At 44.8% G+C, this 20,350-nt stretch overlaps 1 protein-coding gene across 3 annotated transcripts in view; it reads right to left on the reverse strand.

The window, feature by feature from the left end:
- The window catches only part of LPAR3 (lysophosphatidic acid receptor 3), a 28,797-nt gene extending 10,943 nt beyond the window's left edge, over positions 1-17,854 (reverse strand). Inside the window, exons 1-2 of one of the 3 annotated variants that reach the window (XM_006277511.4) lie at positions 17,770-17,854; positions 5,875-6,631 (exon numbers count right to left, since the gene is read on the reverse strand). In XM_006277511.4, coding sequence (XP_006277573.1) covers positions 5,875-6,610 — 736 coding nt within the window. In that variant the 5' untranslated portion in view covers positions 6,611-6,631; positions 17,770-17,854. Of the gene's footprint in view, positions 1-5,874; positions 6,632-17,008; positions 17,286-17,378; positions 17,468-17,769 lie in introns of those variants that run through there. The other 2 variants (XM_014594600.3, XM_014594601.3) reach the window with 2 other exon arrangements.
- Between the last annotated feature and the right edge of the window lie 2,496 nt (positions 17,855-20,350).

Below are 20,350 nucleotides of genomic sequence, written 5' to 3' on the forward strand. Positions count from 1 at the left end.
CAGCAAACAAGACTTAATCCTGCTCCCATAAATCACTGAGAAGAGGTCTTACTGACTTTCATATGAGCAAAATCAGACCCAGCAAATCGTGCCAGCTCTCCCAATGAACTACAGCATGAGGGATGGAAAAGCAAGGAAGGAGGAAATGCTAACAATGAACAAGCAAGCCTTGGAAAAAACATGAGGTTTCACAAAAAAGCCCTACATGCACACATATTTCTTCACCACCCCCCTCTTACCTTAAACCCAAAGGCCTGAGGTTGAATTGCTTACCATTTCTGAAGCACTTGGTTAACAGGTACTATATATGTAGAGGTGCCAGATATTGTCATTTTGCCCTTTTCACAATGACCATGTGGATCATCTAAAGATTGGCATGGTAAGCCAAGAGCAACAAAAGAATGACCGTTGTATCTTTATGATCTCAGCATAAGATCAAAGCCTTACTTTTAATATTCAGTGAATAATGATGATGGGAAAGTTTCCCCTTCCTTTTATTGTAAAGGTTGGATATTTCCATCTGTACATATATCCTATGGAAAGGAAAGCCGTTCGCACTTGTAGTTTCCAGTAACCCAGTCAAAGACCTCAATCAAGTAACCAGCTGTTTCTAACGTAGGCAGGAATAAAGCAGCACTGTCCAGTTAGGAGCTACAGTGAGAAAGCAATTGAGGAAGTTTCTCCCCAGTAGTTTAGCTCAGGCAGACCATTTTTAAAGTTTTAAACCAGGACTGTCCAACCTCTAAGTGGCTGAGAGCTAGGGTGACCGCCTTTTCAAATGGAAAAGGAGGGATACATACCCACCTTCTTAGTGGAGCAGAGCAGAGCGGGGTGGGGGGTGGGGGGTGGATGCAAGCTTCCTGCTGCGGGCTCAGGGCTCCCACCCAGTTGTGTTTCCCTCAGGAGCCCCGTGCTGGCTATACATGCCTCCTGCCCACCTAGCAGCAGCAGGAGGCACAACTCCACACCACCGCTACCCCTGCTGCTGCCAGGCACAGGGGGTTCCAGGGGGCAAGGCAGCAGTTTAGGCAGCCCTGAGTCCACAACACAAATCTGGCAGGGGCACATGCCCCCCCTATGTCCCTGCCCCTTGGATGAGCCACCTGTGGCTCTGTTCCTCTCCACATTCCAGCCCCATGTACTGCCCTGGCTGGGCAGCATACCCAGCCCTGCCCCACTCCCTCCCTCACCATGGGGACCTTGATCTGCTCCCCATGTCCCCTCCCCACATAGACTTATCTGCAGGGAGCTGCTCTCCAGGCTGCCCGGCTCTTTCCTGGCCACGTGCATGTGTGTGGGCATGCACATGCAGGTGGTGCCCCCTGCGTCCCTCTCCTGGCTCCCCTTGCAGGCTGGAATGCTGCCAGACTGCAAGGGGAAACCCGCCATTTCCCATGGATCCCTGCACGACACTGAGAATCCAGCACAAATGCTGTCCTGGAGTTGTGTAGCCCAGGACCAGGACTTGTGGTTCCCATTGCAGGACTACCCAATTAGGGATGCGTGGTCACTCTACTGGGAGCCAAATGCTCCCCAAGTTGCATCAGTGGAGGCTGCACCAAGGCAAGCTACAGGCCCCCAGACTGCACACTGCATAGATGTGCTCCCCACCCAGCCCACTGCACCACACATCTGCAATTCCTCTGCTGTACTGTGCATGCACACAAGCCCTGACCCCTTCACTGCTGTACTTCACACACACGACTGCATGTATGCTCCCTGGCCACTTCTGCACCCTGTGCCCATGTGGCTCCAGGCTCCCTCTCAGCTCCCCTGGCCACAACACACTGCAAAACTCAGAGTGGGGAGCAGCCTAGAGACTCTGACTCTTGCAGCCAGAGCACTGAGGAGAGTGGAGGCTGGGCAGGAGCCTAGGGGACACAACATAACCCTCAAGGGCCACAGGCAGCCACCACCTGGGCAGCCCTGTTTTAATCTGATGTTACCAATTTGATTAAAGTTGGAAAACCAACAGTGATACCAAATACATGCTGAGTACTGGTCTGATAAAAACGTTCTCTGTAGAGTTATCTGTGCATAACAGGTACTGTCATTCAATTTATAGCCCAGAGTTATCATAAAGACAACATTCTTTTTTGAAGCTTAAACACAAGCCATTCACACCATTATTATGATGTCAGTAATATACTAGTAACTTTATACTAGTAACTTTAGAAAGGACTATTGACATATATTTAAATAATCCAAAGTAATAGTAATTGCATTGCAATGACTGCTTTGAAGGCCCAGATCTAATGCTGAAGTCAGGTGCAAGTTAGGTTTAATTCTACATATGCATAATCCATGGTATTTACAAACAAAGAGCATGCATTACGATACCAGTGGTCCTTGAGCAAAAAAGATACCAGACTGTGTAAACAGTGCCCTTGGGCATAGCATTAGAAAGATAATTGTACTTAGTTTGTAAACTTCTTGGGCTAGAAACACATACCTCCCCCACAGCACTGCTATCTCAGAGTTAAGTAGCACAGAAAACCTGTGTCACAACAAAGATATTCCTTCTTTTATTAACTGCTGCAGGACAAATGCACTAAATTCCTTTATATACACTGGGAGGTTATAAAAGGAACTATTCATTGTTGGACCAATAAATCTTATCTCCCCGAGGTACTAAAGAAGGATGGACAGGGTCCTGGTATTTTATAGTTAGCGTTTCTGAACACTTACAGCAAAGCTTGTCTCTGCAACTTTGAATTCTGGGAGCAGGATACCTGTCTACTCACTGATGAGAGTCTGGTGAAATAAAACACAGATGTGTTGCTCAGTCTCCTTCTGGAAGGTCACACTTCACTTCCATAAGGACACCACTTGCACTTTGCAGTCTTTACTGTACCTGCCCCAAACAAAGCCATATGCAGATTTTAGGGCTAGAAGAGGCTATTATATTACCAGTTTAACCTCCTATAAGGTATCCCTTTTAGAATTTCACTCAGTTATTCCTGCAGTGAACCTAACACAATGTTTAACTAATGTCCATCTTCCAGAAGCTATCCATTCTTTAAATAAAAGACATTAACAGATGTCTTTCCCTTTATATTTCCCATTATAGTTTCCAATGACTGATCACTTTCACAGTTAAAAAGTGCGCCTCACTTCTCATTTGAATTAACTTTAACTTCCGGTTTTATATTTGAATCATCTGGCTATGATTTAATTATACATTAATGAAAGAGGACCTGAGCTGTTAAGTAATTATAAAATATTCATTCTATTTCCAGGAAAAGACCTAAACAAATTAAATTAGGAAAACAGGATGTTTCACGGCACTCAAAGCCTTTTGTTCCCAAATTATGAGGTAATAAACTTTCAGCTTCTAAGGTATGGGCCAAGTTAAGGGACAATGGCATTTACGGCAATTTGAAAAGTGTTATACCCAGGGCTAGAGTCTTTGGCCATATTGCATTGTATGAGCGGCAAAAAACGGAGCATCACAAAACAGATATGGAAAAACGGCTGGGAATTTGACCCTATGCAGCACAAATCTCCATCAGAGCAATTCACAGCTTACTGAGACTCCTGTCCTTTCACTTCTGGACAGCACCACTCTTCCACTAGGGCAAGGCCTCATAGGGACATAAGTGAAAGCTACACAAGGGTCAGCAGCCCTGAACCCTGATCTTTCACAAGTGCAAAACTTCCAACACTGGAAAGGAAGAACTCAGATGGCTGATGGGGGTCGGGCAGATGTAGGGCCAGAACTGGATATTGGAAAGCGGGGAGGGAAGAATACATAGGGGATGGAGGCAGAACTTCGGGGGCAATCCAGGGCCAAAAATCACCCTCCCTCAAAAAGCAGCCAGTTGCTGTGCATGGCAGATGCAGGGAGGAGTTGAAAAACTAAGATATCCAAGGAAACTTCTGTTTGTATTGCTCAAGTTTTGGGTCATTTTTTAGGTCTGATTCACTGTTGAATAAAAAAAGATAAAAGAACGTTGTTACTATGTAGAAGTAGGGTAGAATGCCTTATATAGGGGGAAACTATTCACGTATAAAGTTAATTTGGTTAATAGGTGACAACCAAAGCTAATTTTGGGTGCAAGTCATGCAGGTTCCTTTGAAATAGTGCACAAAAAAACCCATAACCTTGTCAAAACCAGCGTTGTAAGTAGCTGATGAATGCTTATGCCTGTAATGCTATATAAGTGCAGCTGCATGTAACACTTAATCCAAATGTACAACAGTAGTATACTAATTGTAAAAAAGCCAGCTGGCATCATGAGGCAACAAAGGAATCTTTGGCTGAATTATGGTTGCAGTCTGCTCAAATCTCTACACGTGACTCTTGAATCTTTAGAGCAGACAATATTAGGATGCAGGATTTCATTATATGTCACTACTAACTCAAGGCCTTCACCACTATCACAGCAGCTCCTAAGTAGCACTTTTCCTGAGCAGAACTCAAAGCACTTAAAGGAGATCACTATTATCATATTTTAATGGAGAATCAAGGGAGAGAGACAGATGGCTCAGGGGCAGGGCAGGGGGAGCAGAAAGAACTTGCCCAGTAAAAGAGCCATCTGGGAATAAAACCCAGATCCCCCAAAATCACAATCTACTACTCTGCCCCTCTGTCCACTAGGTCACACTTTCTTCTCATCACAAAAGGACAATGCATATCAAAAATCATCCTTGACTTCTAAAAAGCAGCAAGTTGCTGAGTGTGGTTCCATACAACTTCTTGCCCTATCTGGGCTTTGAGAAGTGGTAAAATCAAAGTAAAGATCCCACTTATTTTGAGAAAGGCATTCCTAGAAATAGTGGTGTATACACAACTCTGGAAGTTCCCTCCAGATCACCTTTCAGTGATCTTGCCTCTTTGCTACACAAATTTCACAGACTGTCAAGTTCATCATACACTGAAGTTCATCATACGATGGAAACAAGTCATACTAAGTTACACTTAATGAGGACAGAACATATCACAGCAAGACTTTTTGGAGATGCAGTATTTGGTGCACTGCTGAAAGCTGCAAATTTTCAAGAAACACCCCCCCCAACAATATACCAATCCAGGGCCACAGGCTCCTGGCCTTTGACAGAAAAACAAAGACAAAATCTACCTACAACCAAAATGTGTGAAGAGATACCATCTTGCCTGGCTTCATGCTTTGTAGGCACTTACAGAAGTTATATTTTTCACGTGATGAGGCCCCTGAAAGTGCTCTACATTCATAATGTAACAAACATTCATGGCTTCAGAGTGCTTTTAAAACAGTCAACTGTGAGAAAAATTTAACGGTCATGTAATGAAGTATCAGACAGGGGCACTCTAAGGCTGAGCGCCTCAGGGAATCTGTGTACCAGGTTCCCTGTGAGGGTTAATGTGAGGCCATTCCGCATGCATCTCATGCAGCTTTGTGGGGCTGGGCTGATGCTCCTGCGGGGGAACACCAGCCCAGTGCCACCCCTGGGGCTGTCACAGAGAGGACATAGAAAACCCCTGTCTCCTCCCTAAGGGAGGGGAAGGGGGAAGCTCCCCCTGTTACATATGGGGGACCCTTGGCTAGAGTCTTGGGGGAAGCCAGCCCAGGTCCACAAGGCAGGGGTGTTACCTTCTCCCCCTAGCCCCCATGCAAGCATCTTGACAGCGACACGGGCTGCTGCGCCTGGAGCTGGGGCAGCAGGGGTGTGTGTGGAAAACTTGGCGTACTAACTCATGGCGCTTTGTGTAAAGTTCCGTGAGTTAGAGCACCTCCCCAACAGGCTACATGCACTTCTGTGTACACACTGTATTTCCATAGGGTAATGAAAGCTATATCACACTAAAGTCAGGGAGCAAATTTGGGGATTCCAATATTAAAGAGGTGCAAAGCTAACTTCATTGGCGTTCCCAGTTCTTATATATCTGCTTACCTAAAACAGCCATGACTGTCTTCATAAGCTTCACTGGTGTCCTCCTACGGCTGATGGATCCACTAGTGTGTGGGGATAAGACATTAGTTTTCCTCTGGACATACATATAGATTCTTATGTAAACCACTACCATAATGAAGAAAACAACTAAATTTGAGACTGTCCAGAATATCAGGTAGCTTCTGCTATAAATCGGAGCCAGGGAAGAACAGGCTGAGATATCACAAAGACAGTTCCAACCCAAAGTAGGCACAGAACCCATAAAAATAGCAATGGCCCAGATTAAAAAGATTAAAAAGGTGACTCTCTTCTTTGTCAGGTTACTGTGGATCCTCATCCGCATGATTGACATGTACCGCTCAACAGCTATGACCAATAAATTCACCAGAGAAGCTGTCAGGCTGGTGTCCAGAAGCCCCTGACGCAAAAACCACCGGTTAACAGTTAAGGTTTTTGACACTGGACCAGTGTTGAACATCAAGAACACATATGCAATGCCAGCAAAAAAGTCCGCAGCAGCTAAATTAGCGAGCAGATAGTAGAAGGGGAAATGAAACCTTTTGTTTCTGACCACGGCTGCTATGACCATTGAATTTGAAATAAAAATAAAGAGACAGAAGAATGTCCCAAAACATAAAACAATAACCAGCTTTGTTCCTGACCACTCATCTGCTGTATCAGTGTTGCTCATGTTGTAAAAAAAGTCCATATGTTTATCATAGTGGCATTCGTTCATCCTGGAGCACAGCCTCACATCCTAGGAAGGAAAAAAAAGAAACATGGATTAAAATATCCAATAGGTCTATACTGAAGATGCTCTACCAACAACTACTTTGGAGGCAAACATTTCTTGAGGATAAATTTTCAAGCATTGCTAGTTTCAAGTGAAAAGGACACCTGGTAGAAAAGACTGTTCTAATACAGTACTTGCCATTTGAGAATTTCTAAACATTTAACCCCAATTCAGAAAAACAAATTGAAACTGAGCTTGATGTCAAATAAGACTTAAGCACACTCTTAGCTCCACACAGCTGTTCACATCCTGTGCTAAATTAAGGACTCAGAACTCCAGCACAGTGACTTGTATTAGCAACCCCGATTTTGAACACAAGCTAAAGCTAATGTCCCCTGCTACATGTTACGTGTATTAGGCAATTAACTGGTTAATCACACAATAAATTTAAATCTGCCACATATGCAAAGTAAGACTAGCCATAAGTGCAAAGTAAGTATCAAACAATTAACTGGTTAATCGTGCAATAAATTTAAACCAGCCACACATGCAAAGTAATTATCACACGATAAAAATGACTATTCAGCTATAAAAAGAGCCAACCACCTACAAAGGTAGTGCTTGAAAATGTGTAACAACTCTAAATATGGTTTCTATCCAGCTTTAATTTGAATGTATAGCAGGGCCTTGAGGTCTAGAGCTAGGAATAAAACCCAAGTTCTCATTATTCTGAATCCTATGTTTAAGCCACTGGCCCAGCGTTTTTTTCGCTTACCCATGCATTCAGTCAACAAAAGTAAAAAACCTTTATCTGTTCTTACTCCTTGATCAGTACAACTCAAGCCTTTTTTTTTGTGCCAAGTATGTGTTTTTTGTAAAACATATAAATAGATTCAATATGGATATAGATTGCTGAAGATGCATATTTTACCTCATGCACATAACTCTTATCAACAGTAAATAATTTAAATGCAACATATCTGCAAGGTGAAAATATATGTAATCTTCAGCTAAAATAGGCTAGAAGCTATGGAGATGAGGAGACAGAACTGTCTGGGTTTTTTAAGATAAATAATTTTTTAGCGCGCAGTTTGTCCATATTTCATGACCATCTCAAACCCACACAACAGTCAGTTCCTTTACAAACAGCACTTTTCTTTGCATCAGATTCCTGTACGTCTTCATAAGAAAGAATGTCTGAGTAGAAGGAAAGAACCATACTACGGCTTGTACTAAAATAGTGTAAAGTAGACCTTCACTGTCATAAGAGGAAGATGCTAATCTACAATAAGGTCAACTATATTAAGACACCTAACCCAAAAACCTATTCAGTACAGCAGAGCTGCACAGTCAGCCAATGTACAAAGTGCTCCTAATAACCTGCAATACAGACTATAAAGTGACTAAGGTCTGCAGCTTCTCAAGGACAACAGTCATGAGTAAAATGGTAACTGCTGGAAAGGCTCTGATCTTAGTGCCTTTATGGGCAAAAGTACTTGCTGAACTTCACAAGAAACATTTACAGTATGATCCAAACTACTGTATATAGAAAAATGGTATAGGCAGGGACAGCGGAAAGATCTGTGAAAATTATAGGGAAACTTTCTTTTTTCTTGGAGCATGCTACATCTTAAATACTGTGTAATCATCATTCCAGGAAGCGGTTCTCTCTCTCTCTGAGCTACTAACTCCTCTCTCTCTCTCTCTGAACTAGTAACTTCTTGCATGTAGGGATCTGTAGACAGTTAATTTCTGATTAAAATCTGCAGAACAGTACCCAAACGTCAAAGAGCTATTTAATCTATTTTAACAATTGTAACATCTTTTTAGAGGTATTGCTACAAATGAAGACTTGTCAAAACACTGTACTGTACGTCAATAATGCTGCACTAAGCTGAATGGCAGAGCAACAATTCATACCACACAGCAGAGATGAAGATCCACACCCAGACTGGATACAGCTTTTAAACTTACTGAGATGCTGGGCAAAAAGGCGCTAGAGGGAAAGAAATTTGCTAAGCTTTCAAGACATAAAGCATGTTGTTACTTCTTAGCTCTCTCTATTAAGTGATTTATTCAGAATCTTGTAAAGTGATCAGAAACTGATCTATACCCATAACAGAAGAAATATGGTGCACACAGACTGATTTTAAAATGGTAGAACCCAGTCTAAGATTTGTCCCCCCCACCAAAAGGTGAATGTGTATTCTGTTCACTACCCAGCTAAACTACACCACTTACAGAAAACGACGTAACTTAGACTGATTCTGCCTCGGGTTTTTTGAATGTGGGTACCTAGCCTTCCTCTCCTCTAATTGTTGCCAAGGACAAAGAAGTGGGTATCGAAGCTTTTCTGAAGGTGCAGACAGAAGTACAGCTCCTGGGTCTAATTTATGACACTTCACAGAAAGCATTAGCTGTTGGGTAGGGAGGGTGGGGGACTCAAGTTCCAATTTAGAGTTGATCCAGGGAGAGAGGCTGAGTCTCTGCAGCCTGTTCCTCTAGCTTCATCCCTTCTCTTTCAGATCCCATTCTGTCTCAGGATGGGAGAGAAGTCTATTCTAGGGTTTCCCCAGCTGTGCTGGAATAGAGGGGGAAGTGGACTGGGGCTCCCCAACCAGGGGGAAGGGCGGGGAGAATAAGGCCGGGGCCAGCTCTGGGCTCTTCCTTGCACAAGGAGGCTGGGCCAGGGCTGTGCTTGGATCGAGTGGCAGTGATGCTGGGAGGGGGAGCTATGGGCTGGGGCTAGGGGGGCTTGTCCCAGCCCCACTCCCTCCCTAACTGCAGGGGCCTCAATCTGCCCCCCCGCCCCGACACCCTTTCCCTACCCCCGCCCCTTGCCCCACAACAGACTTACCAGCCAGATGCTGTTCTCTAAGCTGCTGGGCTGCATATCAGCAATCAGACCAGTATCAAACTATATGGCTCATTAATAATGAGCCATCGGTAGAAGCCCAAAAAAATCTTTATTGGTGCACCCCTATTAATTTGTGTCTGCACACACTGGGAGCCGGATTCAGCTGACACAGCCCCATTCCGTCTCAGAACGAGGCTACGTGGGGGGAAGGGAGCAGAGAGCTTGTTCTGGGGGTTGTCCAGCCAGCCCTGGAAGGTGCCATGCAGCATTTATCAACAACATTATCGGCCACATTGGCCAAAAAAAGCCAATTGATGATAATATCGATTTTCCTTTTATCAGTGCCCATACGATATGGACTGACATATTGGTGCACCTCTACAAATTAATGAATGAGCTCCATTTCGGGATTGGACCCATTTAAAGCACTGCAGCCATGCACTTTTTTTTTTGGTCATGGCTGCAGAGTGCTTTCAGGGACCAAATTGAGTGAAAAATGTCACTTCTGTCTTTGCCTTGACACTGCTACTCTGCTCTTGTCTTCTCTTTGCTTCTCTGAATCTATTCCAGGCAGGATCAAAAAGAAAAATAACTAAATGTTAGAAACTAAAGGCTTGAAAACCAGGAAACCTTCTTAAATGCACAGATGAGAGGAGATTGAGAGAAAACAAAGCAGAGGATAGGAGAACATCTAGAATGCCCTTCCAGGTTGGAAAATATGGTATGAGAGACCTACTGGGGAAAGCAGGAACATGTATCCTGGGAACTTGAGAATATAAAAATACCTGAAACCTTTGACTTCAATCAGCTGATGCCCCACTGGAGTTTATTTGAACCAACTAATAGGTGTATGAACTACAAGTATCCTTCACACATGTTAAATAGTAAATCTAGTGGTGTGTTAAAAAAAAAATTCTCTTGCCATAACCACAGCTTCTGACTTGCTGAGTACTGTTACCAGTTAAGCTTGGGAGGTACCAGTAGTTCACCTGGTTGACGATCATTTTTAATATGATAGGCACTGTTGTCTTAAGCCAAACAAAATTACTTTACATTAGTGCCCTGGGTATTTATTGTTTTACTGTTTAATTATCTCAGCTGTAGGAAGAGATTTGTTATAGCACAAATGTTGCACCAATGGGTTATGAATATGTACCTGAAAAATTGACTTCTTGTCCTAGCCTGGCCTGGAATAGGATGCTTCTCTGTTTCTGATGGTGACCAACACTAAAAACTTCAGGACACATTGCAAGCTATGGAACGACCAGTTCCATGAGGAGGCTTCTTCCTGACCCTTATCAGTCAGGCAGTGGTTTATTGCTAGGAGTATGAAGGTATTTTGTCCTTGCTGTTTTTTCTTGTTTAATGTAACAATACATGACCTAATTGCTAGAGTAGTCTGGCTACTGTTTGCCTAAATCAGCTTCTCACATACAGTGTGCACTAGTGTAAATGAGACACATTACCAATATAAGCGAAGGAAGAAATTTAAGCATTTTAAAATCCATTAGGTTTTTGTGTTTAGTGGTTAGGAAGAGGAATTGAAAGATCCAAATACACAATTGCCACAGGTTCACTGTGTGTCCTTGGACAACTTACTTCACCTCTACATGCTTCTGTTTCACCATCAGTACAGTGGGAATAATACATAAACATACATATGTAAATGATCTTGAGATTTACTAAAGAAATGTGCTTCATGCATAACTTACTGTTTATTAGTGAATTATCTCTGTATTTTGGCACAAACAGCCCCCTTGAGCTCTCCTGCCTTTTAGATCTTTTAATCAGTCACTGGATTTGGCAAAGCAGTGCACCACATGTTCTGCCTGATATATGTAAAAGATACAAGTACAGGCAACTCCCACTTAATGCTGTTTCACATAGTGCTATTGTGCTACATCGCTCATTTTAAATTGATACCTGATTTCACTTAGTGCTCAGCGAGTTAAGTTATACCGCTTGTGGTTGCCATGTTGGATCATTAAAAACACTTGCGGTCACCATCTTGGATCATCAAATAGTTTCAATTTCACTTAATGCTCATTTAGCTTAACTCTCAGTTTTTCAGGAACCAATTAAGAGTGATAATCGGGTGATGTTTGTAAAGCTATAAAATGTGTCATGCGAATGGAGTTTGGTGCATTATTACTGGAGGGACAGCCTGAGCAAACAAAACCTTATTTCCCGGTTATTCCATAAGTAATCTTTTACAGAGTGCTCAGTGAATAAGAGACATTGCTTGCATAGTCCATAGCAAAAATAACTACTTCTTCTACTTGAGAAGCAAAGACATAAAGCACAATCAGTCTGTTGACTGCTCTTCATTGTTCTGATTAGAAAATTGATGCCAGGCCTTCTTTATTTCTAATGTTACATATTCATTCTAGATTACTCCTGTCCTAAGATTATGTTCAAATAAATTCTGGAAAGATGAAAAAAGCTTGGGACTACATTGCTCAATCTACACACAAACAGTATCAGTTTACAAACTTGTGTGTTAGCTAATGCATTTTCTAATCCACACCCTGTACACATTTAAAAACTGCACAAGAAACAGTAGAGCAGTACAATTGTACCAATAAGCCAAGAAATGCACTCAGGTTACCACAGCTCAAAAAGAACAAAAAAGGGTGTGTAAAGAAGCAGAAGCCAAAAACGTCAGTATTTCACCATAACAGGGACTTAGAAAACACTCTGGGTTTTTAAAGATCTAATTTTATTAAGTTGTTAATTATATCAAAATGCAATTGAAAGAAACATTTTGAAAAAAAGTTTCTAACCAAGTTCCAGTTTATGGGAATCAGAAGCTATTTGGTACTAGAAGATACATAGGCTTGCCCCAGTGTATCTCAGAAGCCGGGTTAAAGCCTTTTATATGGTACCAATAGAAGATTCCTTGTTAGCATTTTAGTTAGTGCCCTAAGAATTCCTTGTGTTTGGAAAAATGCACTATTTATTTATTTATCAGGAGCCTAGGAATACTTCCTTTTTTTAAATACCCACAACTTTAGAAAATCTAGCTAATACAAACTGAAGAACAGAGTGGCAGTTAAACAGTGGGTTTTTAACAACACCGTTTCAATTTAGGGAGAATTAACCTAAACTAAACCATGTGACATGTACACAAGGGTGGGGGCCCGATCCTTACCTGCCTCTTTGGTGGGGGGGGGAAGGGGGGCAAGCTGCTGGCGGGCTGAGCGGTCCCTTAGCTGTGCGACACAGCCATGAGAGGCGCCACAGCCATGGAGGGACGCACCAACCCCACCACAGCCATGAAGGGAAGCACCGGGCTCCCGCATAGTTCAGGCAGGTAGGCAGGCTCCAGGGAGGAAAAAAAAAAAAGATCAGGCTCGCTGCCCTGCATGGTTTTTTGCCGGGCTCAGGGGCAGCCCCTGAGCTGTGCAGGGCCCACCTAACCCTGTGCATGTTGGCTTCCAGCGCTCCATGAACTGTTGTACTTTGCTAGGTAGCAAACTAAAGCACATCGGAGGTGTTTTATCTTGCTATGTACCAAAGTCATTTGAAGCGGAATACACTGCCAAGCATGCAAACAACAATGCCATTAAAGCTGTGCAAGAGGGCATTTAAGCTGCTTTAAAGGTCAATTTTGTAGCGTGTACAAATGCCCTCTCTCTACTGTCCTGTAACACAAAGCACCAGCATTAAACTACTGTTTGATCCTTTCTAGAATAAGGATGGTGGCCATAGGTACTGAGTACATGGGGGCCCAAGAGCCCTGGCCCCCTCAGAGGAAGACTGTTGGGGCCCAAACCCGAGGAAAATTATGTAATATCCCTTAGGAACAATGACTGAGGCGAGGGATCCGGGTTTTACGTTCACTGCGGAAAAATGTGGATTTTCTCCTTTAATGAAGAAAAACATGGGTTTCCCCTTTTAGGGTCTCAGAGCTGCATGGGACTGGGGGGAGTGGGGAGGGTGGCTGGAGGCAGGGGGTGCATTCACACATGCACGTGGCAGCCAAGCAGCTCCCTCCAGGTAACTCTATGGGGGCAGGGGTGAAGTGGCACAGGCAACACAGCAAGGGGGGGCACAGGAGATATGTCAGAGAGGGGTGTGGGGGCACAGGTGATGCAGTGGGGGGTGGGGTGACGTGCCCCCTGAGATTTCTGTGCCCAGTGGGGCATAGAGCTGCAGCCAGGCTGGACCAGCTCCAGGCAGAAGCCACCTCCACAGCCCAGCAGGAGGGACCCAGTGGGGTAGGGAGCACTATGCTACTGTGGCCACCAAGGTGAGGTACAGCAGCAACACAAAGTTATGCCCCTGCTGCTGCCGGGCAGGCAGGGGGCACCTCACCTTGGCAGTCATGGTGGCATGGTGCTCCCTATGGCACTGGGTCCCACCCACTGGGCTGTGGAGGCAACTCCTGCCCAGAACAGGTCCATCCTGATCGCAGGCAACTTGTAGGAGAGGAACTGGGGGGGCATATGCTCCCCTGAGATTGGCTCTCGATTCGGCACCACTCAGGACGGGGACGTTTTTTTTGCCATGTAGGCCAGTGGCATGTTGAGTGAGGAGAGGAACTAAGCCATAGCACAGAAGTATAGGAGTGGATATGGGGCTTTTGGCCCGCCCCCAGGCCTGCTCACAAATTGTGCCACCCCCCAGACTCAGGAGGCACCAGTCACCCCTGATCCTGGCTGCAGCCCTGTGCCCCATTGCGGATGCAGAAATCTCAGGGGGCACATACCCCCGCTGCGTTGCCTGTACCCCCTCTCACCTTCCCAAGCAACACCATCGCCTGTGCTTATACCTCCCCTTCCCCACATACCCACCCCATTCCCCACATACTGGAGGGCTGAGGGCAGGGGGCACATGTCCATCACCTTAGGTGTCCCCCCTAGAAAAAATAAAATTTGGCACCTATGATGGTGGCTGAAAGAATCCTATGTTCAACAGGTATTAGCATTATTGATATTTCCTGTTTCACCTATGTAATACTTATTTGAAATTAGGTTTGTAATTGAAGGCACTTAGATCTGCAATAGTTCTGTGGGTTTCCTGAGTAATACTCCCTTTCTAATGAGACCACCATTCTTTCAGTTCAAGCAGCAACTCCAAATGCATTTGTTATACGCAAGCACAAGCAGGATAAATCACTTGTTTTTGAGTTACTGCCTTTGGAGCCTCTTACGCATTGTTCACAGAAATATCTGGAGGTTATATTATTTATCAGATAACCCTGCATCATATCCAAGACATGTGATATGAACAAAGGGGCTTAAGAAAAACCTATTAGAGTTCCATACCCTGTTTCTATCTAGAAGAGATTTAAAATCTAAACCTAAATATTTAGTTGCATGGACAGCAAGCAGCACTACCAGCCACAAAACAGTGCCATGCATAAGACAGTTAAGATATTTTAAACCAGCGTTAATTCTGGTACATTATTGGAATCGGAATGGTAAGTGCCATTCTGTAAGAAAACACCTCTGTTCCTCCATAAGGAGATGCAGACTACCTTGGAAGGTACAAAGCTGCATGGTTCGGGGATCTATTTTGTAAAGAAAGAAATGTTTTTGCTATTTTTAGTTGGTCTAATGAAAGATATCACCTCTGAACTAAGAGCTTTAGAGTTCTGTATTTCAAAGTTGCATGGAGCATTTAAACACCATTAGCGCAACGGATCTAATCTAAAAGTTTGGACCAGTTCTTCAAGATGGGTTCCCATCTACTTTAAAGCTACTTTATCACACTAAATCATTTTCAATGCCCTGATCCACTATACAAAGCTGTTAAGGGCAGATATGCAGTAACTCACTAGTTACCACAAGTTTAGGCTTCAGGCTTTAGTAATTTAAGACCTTCCAAAATTATGGCTTACTAAGTCTAAATATGGAGTTCATAATAAAAAACTTCATTGCAAAGCTTTCATTTAGAGACTTGGTAAGTGTGGTTCTGAAGGAAGCTGGCAGGTCATACTGCAATAAAGAAATAATCACAGCACTTTTAAATATTTAAAAGTGTTTCACACTGCTTTTATGTTTTGTTACTTTTTTCATACAAGTTTGAAAAATCCCCATCCCCTTTTCATGTTATCAGTAAAAATTCTCAAAATTATTTGCCCTTTCTTCTTGTCAACTTACTGATAATTGACAATTCTACTTCATTCTGCTTGCGCATAACAAAGTGCCAACTCTCCAGAAACATTAAGGCCTCCCTTGAAAGAAAATGTAATTGGTAAATTACATCAAGAGGAAGCTTATAATTATCCCACAAGGAGCCAGACAGTCACAGGTGACATTATAAGTGTGGATTCTCAGTTGTAGTTTTTTTTTCTTAGAGACTTGCCATTTGCAATCTAAGAATACAGGGTTATGAGTGCAGCATACTGAGGGATTTAGAGACCACTTGTGAGCGTAACTATAACTCAGACAATTATTCATTTTTTCCTTGAATGCCAATAAAAGGAAAATTATGAGAACCATTTTCCAGAACAATTCCTCCAAGTCTCCCAAATGAATCACTTCTACCTTGTCTAAGATCTAAGCTGCATGCACAGCAAGGAAATGATTGTCTTGATATCTGAATCTTGTAGTGTCAAGCCATCCATCTTAAAAGATTTATTTCAACAGCTGATAAAATGTAGAGTAACTGGAGGTAGGATACAGAAATTGCTAAACTTCACAGTAGCATCAAGGGACAGGCACAAGTATAGGCAATTCCTCCCTCCCTGAACAAACCCATCTCTTGATAAAGTTGCACTGAGATTTTAAAGGAGGGTTAAGCAGAGAATCGTAGAGGGCTGGAAGGGACCTCTGAGGTCACCTAGTCCAGTCCCTCGTCTGAAGCAGGGTCATCCCTAACCAAACCACCCTACACAATGCATCAAGTAAACTCTACCTAAGACCACCATCAGCCCTGACACAACATAGACCTAACACCCGAACATGCCACAGGTAAAGCAGAGGAATCACAGTAGAAAACCTCCTGCTTCTACTAAACATTGTCAATATATGCTCAAGAGATGCTGGGTAGAGAGCCATGCCCCCTCGCCCCCACCACAGAGGAAGGCAACGCCCCACACGCACACGGTCTGTGCCAATCAGACCACAGGGTAAAATTCCTTCCTGACCCCAAATCTGGCAATCAGTTTACCTTGTCAAACCTAGTTTTTGCACCAGATAAGTGGGTTTGGTTAGCTGCATATCACACTTTTGAGGTGAAGAACAGGACAACACCTCCCCCCCATCCCCAAACCAGGGATATTAGTTATTGCCTGAGGACTAAAGGGCAGGTCGTAGATATGCCCTGCTATAAGCAGCCTTTCTGGATAAACCTGTGTTGCAGGTATAACAAAGAATACCAATTTGTTACGGCCCTGTTCTTCTACACTTGAACTACAGCAAAGAAACGGCGCGACGGGCGCTGGCTGGTCCCGCTCAGTCGATGCCCTGCTCGTGGAGACAATGCCGTTTTCGGGTGTGCAAACCAGCACTTCTTTGCACAAGCGGCACATCCCCCGCCAGGGGCTGTCGCTTTGAGGCCGCGCGGCAGTGGTGATTTGGGACAGTGTCACACACCGCTCTCTGCTGGACTGGGGCCCGAGGCCACTGGCGCGCCCAAGGTAGGGTACTGCGGTCCCTCTCACGAAGCAGCCGCTTCTTGCCCGCGCCAGGCAGGATGTCGCTAACACGATGGCTTCATCCACGAGGCCGTAAGAAAGGCCACGGCCGGGGGCAGCCGTGTCCCGCGTGGCACCGGGGAGAGGGAGCCGCGCCTGACCCGGCGTTTTGTCCGCTGCTCCTCACTCACTCGCTGCTTTCCTCCCCGCCCGCGTCGGCTCCCGGGGCCCGGCTCAGCCGGCGGGGCGAGCTCGCATCCCTCCCTCCTCCTCCCTGCCCGCCGGCGCCGGCTCCGGGTGTCCGCTCCGCCGTCGCGACAGCCACTTACCTCGCCCGCCCGCGCGCCACCGCCGCAGGACGCCGGGTGCATGGGCATGTCCGAGCCCGGCCCGCCCCGGCCCCGGCCCCGCCCCGCCCCGGGCTGCCTCCGCGGCCGCGAGCGGGCGGGACGAGGCGGCTCCCGCGGGAAGGGGCTGCTGCACCCAGGCGGGGAGCAGGACCGCGCGGGGGCCCGGCCCGGCCCGGCCCGGCCCGCGCGAGTGCTGTCTTGTGCCCCTGGCCCGGGCGCGGGGGGCTGCCCTGGCTTCTCCCACTTGAAGCACGGGGACAAGCTGGGCACGTCCCGCCGGGCACCGACACTGACACTGCGCTGGCACCGCGTGGGCGTAGGCTGTTGCCTACAAAACCAGTCAGCCTCTGAAAGGTGGCACCTGCCCTACCTGCTCCCTGACTGTAGGAAGAGGCGAAGTGCAGGGTCCTCCGGCTTCGTGAGGGTCAAAGCAGGAGAAGAGAACTGAACTGGTCCAGCTCCGGGCCGACAAGCCGGACCGGAACGCAAGGAAACAAGCAGGTGGGTGAGACTGGATGAGGTCTCTTCCCTCTCCGCCTCCCCAGCTACCATAGGATTGTTCACTGTATTTTCCAGGCCGTTACTAGAGCCTGAGGGTCCTGGGAGAACCTTGTACCCTAGAAAGGCAAATAACTTTCATTTTTTCAAACTAAGGACAGCTCCCAAATTGTGGTCTACCCCAGTCAGTGGTGACACATAGGGGGTGCACGTGCATCCCCCTGAGAGCGCACCCCCTGTCCAGCTGTGCTCCCTGTTTAGCTGGCAGGCAGGGAGAGGCGGGAGCACCAGTGCCCCCACTGCGAGTGCCAGCTGGGAGTGGGGCCGCCAGCAAAAGCGGGATCAGCTGCCAGGGGACCCCCATGTCGCTGACTGGTGTCAGGGCGGGCACATGCGCCCCCCCTCCAGCTCAAGAGGCCCCAGTCACCCATGACCCCAGTGTTTCTCAACCTGTGGGCCACGGCCCAAAATTGGGTTGCAAGAATATATAAAAGGGTTGCAAATAAACTTTAAAAGTGGATTCTCCTTTAAAGGAGAAAAACATAGGAAACAGGTTTTTCCTTGCAAGCCTACAAGGGGCTGCTTGGGGGCCCCCTGCTCCACACCCCCCACCCCACACACTGTGGGGCAGTGGCGCAGGAGTGAGGGACACTGAGCTGGGACTGGCCATCAATGTTTACAAATGGGTCCTCGTATAAAAAAGGTTGAAAACCACTGGTCTACACCATATATTCCAATGGTCTAGGGAAAGCTTTTCAGTTGCATGGAAAAAGCCTTTTTTTTGTTTCCAGCTGTTAACTTGTATTTAAAGACTGTAAAATACATTAAATAGTTTGCCACTATTACTTTCCCTGTAATCAATTACTGTAGTTGTCACAAGAATGTTATAAGATCTCCAAGAAGAGGGATGGTGTCGGCATGAAAATGATGTTGTGCATCCTATAAATAGATTGTGAAGGGGTGTAAAACAGACATGCCATTATTTTTAGTTAGTTAATGATTAGCTAATGAGCCATCCAAAATGGTTAGTTTCCACAATAGTTTCCAAATATTTGAAAGACTGCCATAAAGGAAAGAGAAAAAACTGTTCTACCTTGCCACAAACTTCATAAATTTAAGATTTTTTCCCCTGAGACTTAGTACAACTGTACAAACAGTGGGGAAAAAGGAAGAAGTTGCTCCTAGGAAGCTCTGGAATCTCCTTCATTGCAGGTTTTGAAGGAGCTGGATAGGCATCTACGTGGGATGGTTTAGATATAGCACATCCTGCATCTGTGAAGGGGGTTGGAATAGCTGACCCTTAAGGTTCTTTCCAACCTTATGAGTCTACTATTATTTATAGATACAATTTATTAATAATTGTCATTTTTGTTGTGCAATAAAGTACTACTGCATAAATCTTCCAAGTCCTGATTAACAGCAAAACAAAGAAGCAAGTCACCATATTTAAGAAACCTCACACTGTACAAACTACGGGGCTCTAAAAGGTCCACCTCCAGAAAACAACACTAGATCCATGAAAAAAGTACATCTAAAAATTTAGAGACCTATGCCTCCATCTTACACTTCACTTCATCTTCAGGGCTACTTACCTGCATATTTGCAGAACTGAGACTTTAATTCTTACTTTTTCAGGAAACCTGGGAACAGATGAGAGTTTTCTAGAAAATAAACTCTTAATTCAGGTGTTTGGAAATCAGTAATGGGGATAACACAAAAACCTATAAAGATTGGATAGAAGCTTGAGGGTAGAGGATCACAGTAGAAACTATCCTGCTAGAAATTCAGGCAGCTTCAAGTTCAGCCCATCACCCAAGAACATCAATAAAAGCTGAAGCTAATCTGTTCTCCATTTTTACCTTTCCATGCCTATCCCACCTTCATCTTTGCCTCTTTTCCTCTTGCCCCATTTGAATCTCTTCTTTGTTCATTCCCTGCTTTACCTGTGACAGGTACAGATGTTGTCTATGTTGTATCAGGGTTGACAGTAGTCTTATGTAGAGTTTAGTTGATGGATTGTATAGGATGGTTTGGTTAGAGATGATCCTGCTTCAGACAGGAGACCAGACTAGGTGACCTCGGAGATCCCTTCCAGCCCTCTACAATTCTCTGCTTAACCCTTCTTTCTTCAATATCAATGGTCTTCTTTTGCAATCACTTCACTACTTTTCCATTTCCCACACTTCTTGTCTAGCCATAATAAAGAGAAGCCATTCTTTTCAGATAATTAAAAAAATCTTTTGTAAATGGAAATTTATAATCCCATTTCCAATGCTATGGATGATCCCCATATCACTTACCATTGGCACTATCATTTAGGATTCAGCTGCTACACTCAAGTTTGTAAATGTATAAAAATCAAGAATTAATATGTACCAGATTTACTGTTCATTTCCAAGTCCATAAAACTAGAAAATGGATGACAAGCTCCAGTAATTTGTTCTTGATTAATC

Source organism: Alligator mississippiensis, chromosome 5, assembly GCF_030867095.1.
Source record: "Alligator mississippiensis isolate rAllMis1 chromosome 5, rAllMis1, whole genome shotgun sequence".
NCBI lineage: Eukaryota > Metazoa > Chordata > Crocodylia > Alligatoridae > Alligator > Alligator mississippiensis.